This window comes from Archocentrus centrarchus, chromosome 2, assembly GCF_007364275.1.
Source record: "Archocentrus centrarchus isolate MPI-CPG fArcCen1 chromosome 2, fArcCen1, whole genome shotgun sequence".
NCBI classification, from domain to species: Eukaryota; Metazoa; Chordata; class Actinopteri; order Cichliformes; family Cichlidae; genus Archocentrus; species Archocentrus centrarchus.
In genome coordinates, this window is record NC_044347.1 from 10,186,400 (window position 1) to 10,193,248 (window position 6,849).

Genomic DNA, 6,849 nt, shown 5'->3' on the forward strand with positions numbered 1-6,849 from the left:
CCGTGAAAGAAAGTAGCTGGAGGCGTTTTATAAAATGCTTTTTTTAACAACAGGTCACATGAAAACTTGAGGAAATTGTGCAAAAACTCCTTCAACATTTCCTCATCGCTGATTGGCCTTTTATCTGACTTTGTCACCCTGATAAAGGTCACCCAATGGCTAGTTATTTAAAGCCTCCACTCCCCTTCACCTTCACATGAGACACCGCTCCTGATAAGAGTTAATCTTTTATTTTGTGTGCTTTTTTTATACTTAACGAAGAAGCTTTTTCTCTTAAAGAAAAAAAGGTTTTGAATTAGTCCAAACCTTTTCAATTGTTCTTTCCAATTAAACAGTCCATATAGCTACAGGTGGTCAGTATTTCCTCTGAACTTCATCAGTAGAGTGTATATAAACAGATAGTCCTCTGGAACATAGTTCACATAAACTTCAGCAGCATGATTACTATTTTCTTCCTCGCTGAAATGATCAGCATCATCCCCATCACTGCCATCCTCCTCTTCATCTATTCCAAGCTTGTTTCCTCTCACCAGTCAAGCCATGGACAGGACGGTTGTGGCCACGCTGTTCTAATAACGGGCTGTGACAGTGGCTTCGGGCACCAGCTGGCTCGTTGTTTGGACCAGAAGGGGTTTGTGGTCTTTGCTGGGTGTTTGTGTCCAGAAGGAGCCGGAGCCCAGAGCCTGGCCAGACAGAGCTCCAGTAATCTGAAAATCCTCAAGCTGGATGTCACCAGTGATGAAGAGGTGCAGCAGGCGAAGAAGGTGGTGCTAGAGAACCTGCCAAAGAAAGGTAGGAGTTAAGAATGCCTTAAAATTGTATGGAAGCTTAGTCATGTCAAAAAAAAGAGAAAAATGATTATTAAAAAAATTGAATTTATGGGATGGGATGGAAGTTAAACCATGTTCATGTTTTTTTGTGTGTATCATGTGTGTATCTTAGTTCATGTGATTAAAATATCTGTTTATCATATCAAAATTTTATTTTTATTCAAATCTATGGAAAATATAAACACTTTTTCAGTCAATTTTAGTCTGTTTAATTATCTTTAAATTACATCACTGAACATTTATTACATTCATAATTTGATTTAATTTTAGTTCATTTAATTTGGTATGGTCACAAAATCTTGACATAAATACCAAAATTAACATTTAATTATGTTAAAATTTCTGGAAAGGTCGAGTTTATTTCTAATAGCTTATTTACACTGCTGAAAAAAGATTTAAGGAACCCTTTGAGAATATCAAATCTGAGTGAGAAAAAATTCCTGTTGGATTTCTATAATGAGATGGACTGGGTAATGTGTTAGGAATGAAAGGATGCTACATTGTTTGATGTAAATGAAAATTATCAACCTTAAGAGGGCTGAATTCTAAGACATCCTGAAATTCAAAGTAAAAAAATATGCAGCAGGCTAGTCCATTTTGCCAAAATTTCCCTGCAGCAACTCAAAATGGTTCTCATTTGTTTGTATGGTCCCCACATAATTATATGCGTGCATGACAATGTCGCAGTATGCTCCTAATGAAACGACAGTTGGTGAATCTCCTCCCAGATCTGGAACAGGGCATCACTGAGCTCCTGGATAGTCTGAGGTGCAACCTGGTTTTGTTTCACCTTCATGATGTCTGTTTATGATTGTTTGGTCAGAGACATTCACACCAGCGGCCTGCTGGAGGTCATTATGTAGGGCACTGGCAGTGCTTGTCCCATTCTTCCTTGGACAAAGGATCAGATCCCGGTCTTGCTGATGGGTTAAGGACCTTCTACACCCCGGTAGCATGATGTGATACCTGTGCAGCCTCTGTAGGATCCAAATATCACATCATGTTACCAGTAGTGACACTGGCCCTAGCCAAATGCAAAACAAGTGAAAGAACAGTCAGAAAAGATGAGGATGGAAAAATGTCAGTGGCGTCCACCTGTAAAACCGTTCCTGTTTCGGGGTTGTCTCACTGTTTCCCCTCTGGTGCACCTGTTGTTAATTTCATTAACATCAAAGCAGCTGAAACTGATCAACAACCCCCTCTGCTACTTACTGACCAGATCAATATCCCAGAAGTTCAACTGACTTGATGGGTTCCTTTAATTTTTTTGAGTGGTATATACTTTTTAAAAAAAATAAATTAGGTTTTCTAAGTATTTTAAGTACCTTTCCTGGAACAAATGGGTTTCCATAAATTTCCACACTTTTGTAAAGGGTTGAAGGACCCAGCAAATGAATTGTTACTATTTTTAAGGGGTGGGGGGTTGCATCACTCTGTTCACTCTATCTGTGACATCATACTACAAGTACATATTGGACACTGGTATCTAAATTACTTTTAAGAAAACGTGGAATCAGTGGAATTTAATTGGTTGTCAGGTCTGTGGGCGGTTGTGAACAATGCTGGAATCTCAGACTGGGCCGAGATCGAATGGAGCACTATTGAAGATTTCCGTAACATGGTGGATGTCAACCTGTTTGGCTGCATCAGGACATCTATCGCTTTTCTACCTCTGGTTCGTGCCACAAAAGGTGAGGTCAGCATGTAGTTACATCACTATTTCCTCACATACTATAGTAGCATTACTGATAAAAATGTCTAATGCTTCCAGGTCGGATTGTTTTTGTGTCAAGCATCTTTTCCTTCTTCTACTGCCTGAATATGGGAGCGTACAGTGTGTCAAAGAGAGGACTGGAGGCGTTTGCTGACTGCTTAAGAGTGGAAATGGCTAGTTTTGGCGTGAAGGTACTGTATCAGTCAGTCAGTCAGTCAGAATACTTTATTGATCCCAAAGGGAAATTACTACTGTTACAGCTGCAACCGTTTCATTTAAACGAGTAAACCTAAAACACAATAACATACACTAAAGGCATAAAAGTATAAAGACTAAAGAGATATTTTGACTATATACACATCTAAATCTATACACATATGAAAATTGTGAGTGAAAAAATTTTTAAATAGGTGTCATTATATATATATGCACAGTCCTTTTTTGTACAATGTATAAGTGTATGTACAATGTATATAGTGTATGTACAATGTACAATGTATATAGTGTATGTACAATGTATATGGAAATTTAAACAATTTTATGTACAATTGAATACTGATAAGTGAATGACACTGATGAACCACAATGTCACCTATTAAGGGAGGAGTTATAGAGTCTGATGGCCACAGGTAGAAATGACCTCCTGTGGCGCTCTGTGGTGCATTTTGGTGGGATGAGTCTTGCACTGAATGTGCTCCTGTGTCCCATCACTGTGTTGTAGAGTGGGTGGGAGCCATTGTTCATAATGGCCTGCAGCTTAGACAGCATCCTCCTCTCCGACACTGCCATAAGCGAATCCAGCTCCACTCCCACCACATCACTGGCTTTGTGGATCAGTTTATTGAGTCTGTTGGCGTCTGCCGCCCTCAGTCTGCTGCCCCAGCATGCAACAGCATAGAGGATGGCACTCGCCACCACAGACTCATAGAAGATCCTGAGCATAGTCCGGCAGATGTTGAAGGACCTCAGGCGTCTCAGAAAATAGAGGCGACTTTGGCCCTTGCTGTATAGGGCATCAGTGTTCTTAGCCCAGTCCAGTTTGTTGTCAATGTGTACTCCCAGATATTTGTAGTCCTCAACGGTGTCCACACTGACCCCTCCGATGGACATAGGGTCCACCGGTGCCTTGTCTTTCCTCAAGTCCACCACCAGTTCCTTTGTCTTTGTCACGTTGAGCTCTAGATGGTTCCGCTTGCACCATGTGACAAAGTCCTTCACTGTCCTCCTGTACTCATCCTCATCACCCCTGCTGATACATCCAACTATTGCAGAGTCATCAGAAAACTTTTGAAGATGGCAGGTCTCTGAGCAGTCGCTGAAGTCTGTGGTGTAGAGGGTGAAGAGGAAGGGAGAGAGGACAGTCCCTTGTGGGGCTCCAGTGTTGCTAACTACTCTGTCAGACACACAGTGCTGCAGCCGTACATACTGTGGTCTGCCAGTCAGGTAGTCAACAATCCAGGACACAAGGGGGACATCTACCTGCATCGCTGTCAACTTATCACCCAGAAGAGCAGGCTGAATGGTGTTGAATGCACTTGAGAAGTCAAAGAACATGTATGGGTGGAAAAGTACACAAAAAGATCCTGTGACACTGTGAAGCACAAAGTGGAATATTTTGTAAGTTTGTGGTGCATAAAATGTGATGCCTGCAGGGGCAATGTGAAGGAAAGCTTTCTCTGAATACTGTTTATTCAGTGAGTAAACATGAAAGAACTGATTTTATTTTAATTACACCATGCAGAATTGTGTTTGCCAGGACTGTAGAATGACACACTCTAATTAAACCCCATAGTATGTTTTCATTGGCTTTTGCAAGATATCAGAATGCTTATTTACTTTGCTGGAAAGAACTAGATTCAGAGAAATCTTTTTTTTACACTTACATAACAAACAAGACACTTTAACTGACAGGCCGTAGCTAAATATTGACTGAACAACAAAAGCTTTCATATGCATGGAAGTGCCAAAATGACTGATATTATTATTTTTGGCAATCTAAGTTATATTTTTTAAAAAAATTTCTTTCCAAGTCAAAACTGTGGCTTGGCTTTAAATTTTATTTTCCATCTATTCATTTTGTACCACTTATCTGGGTCCAGGTCATACAGACAGCAGTGTAAGCACAGATGTTGTTCTCTCCAGTCACCTCCTCTAGGTCTTCTGGGGCATGCCAATGCATTCCCAAGCCAGTTGGGAGCCATTATCTCTCCAGTTTGTCTTGAGTCTACCCCAGGGTCTCCTTCCATTTGGCAACAGCTCTACTCAGTATTTCTCCCAGGTTACTAATCTCCTCACCACTTAACAGTTGTAGATTTGGTCTAAAAGAAAGGGAAAATCCCCAGGTCATAGGTGCTGTGAGGGGTCAGCTGACACATGTTATATTCCTACATCTGCAAGTATATGAGGGTGCGCTTGGGCCCAAGTGATCAATAGTACTGCGCACAAGTCTTAAGGTGCCCCCACTTTTTTATATTTAGCAAAAAATGGGAAATAGATGGTGTGCAAACATACAGTAAAATACAGAATATAAAGCAAAAACTGATTTTGTACAATTCTAACAAGCTTGAAAGTCAATATTTGGTGTGACCACCTTTATTCTTCAGCACAGTCAGTCAGCTTTCTTCTCATTTCTTTAAGCAGTCTTCAGGAATAGTTCTCCAGGCTTCTTGAAGGACATTCAAAGCTCTTCTTTGGCTGTTTCTGCCTTTTGTTCTGTTCTTTGTTAAGATTATCCCACACTGCTTCAATAATGTCCAGGCTCTGGGAAGGCCAGTCTATGGCTGACAGTGTTCCACTGTGTGTTTGTCTATCCAGGTATTCTTTTACTGCATAGGCAGTGTGTTTTGGATACTGTTCATCTGCTGTTGATGGTTTTTAGGCCTGAAACTTCTTTTAACCTCCACTTGTCCAGTTATTTTAAGAACACACTGCTCACCATGCTAAGATAGACCAGGCTTTCAGCTAATAGTTCTTTGGAAATCAGCTTGTTGGTGCAAAAATACAATTTTATGTCTTTCAAACTATCTTTGGCAGCTTTCATAGATCCAACAAAAGAAATGAGAATGATGTGTTTCCAAAAAAAAATTTTTTTTTTTTATCAAGACTGCTTAAAAAAATCACCAAGTCTGACTCCTTGGAAGCAAAAAGAAACAAGGAGTGGCTCGAGACTTTTGCACAGTGCTGTAAATCTAATCAAGGGTGAACATGTTTTTGATCAAACACGTCTTAGTAAATATGTTACTAAGCAGATTTCAGTATAGCTAACATTTAACTAACACATTGCATCTTTTCAGTGTAACCAACAAACCCAAAAACAACCAGAACTTTAAAAAATCAAGTTGTGCTTTTACAGGAATTCATATGCTGGACATGTGGATATCCTAATGCAGTGACTGCCTACTGAGGTTTAGTCATGTTGGCTAGAAGTTTTTATACTTTTAGCTTTTTCCACCTTGTCCAGTCTATAAGCTAAGCTAACATGCTAAATAGCTACTGAGTGGTGTTTTTTTTTTCATCAGGAGTGTAGATAAGGTTTTAAAAAGGTCAGAGATTGGTTGTGTTTGCATTTAATAAAAAGCCTGACAAAAGTGAAAGGATACACACAGAGTAATTGACTATAACTTCACCTTCAGGTCAGCATCATACAGCCGGGCAATTTTGGCCAAGCCACCAACATCCTGAAGAGGAAAACTAGTTCGGACATCTGGAATAAACTGGATGATGAGAAAAAGCGAATCTTTGGCAGAGAGTACATTGAGCTGGCCAATGACTACTTCACGTCAACATGCAGGGTGGGATTCAAGGACGCCGAGCCCGTCGTCGCCGCAATGCTGCACGCAGTCACGTCTGCTCATCCCAAACACAGATACCTGCTGGTCTCCGTCATGGAGATGTTCTTCTTCAGGATCTTCCCATTTCTTCCCACCATCCTCGCTGATGCCATGTTTTCTCTCAGCTCCATGTACGCACAGAGAAAAGAAATGCTTTATGCCAAATGAGCCCACCCAGAGTAGCTGTCTGTAATACTTAGCTCTTCCTGTCTTCTTTAGAAATGTAAAGCACTTTCAACCACTTATGTAAACATACCATATTTACTAGCTTTATAACAAAAAATAAAAATAAATGATACATTTTCAAGTTCATAGTAAGGCTAGTGCCAGATTCAGATTACAGATTTAGTGATTAGAGGTCGAGGTAGCGTCATTGCTAGTTTTGAAAGCATCCCCACTTTACATCCTTTAAATTTTACTACTTCTGTTGTTGCATTACTATTTAGCAGGAATAGGAATTGTGGCTTGATTTTTG

At 40.2% G+C, this 6,849-nt stretch overlaps 1 protein-coding gene across 1 annotated transcript; it reads left to right on the top strand.

The window, feature by feature from the left end:
• The first annotated feature begins 437 nt into the window (after positions 1-437).
• Positions 438-6,542, top strand: LOC115793264 (D-beta-hydroxybutyrate dehydrogenase, mitochondrial). Its single transcript, XM_030748161.1, has 4 exons — positions 438-792; positions 2,369-2,521; positions 2,602-2,735; positions 6,177-6,542. Exons 1-4 carry the CDS (start codon positions 438-440, stop codon positions 6,540-6,542), a joined length of 1,008 nt encoding a protein of 335 aa, XP_030604021.1.
• Positions 6,543-6,849: the final 307 nt, after the last annotated feature.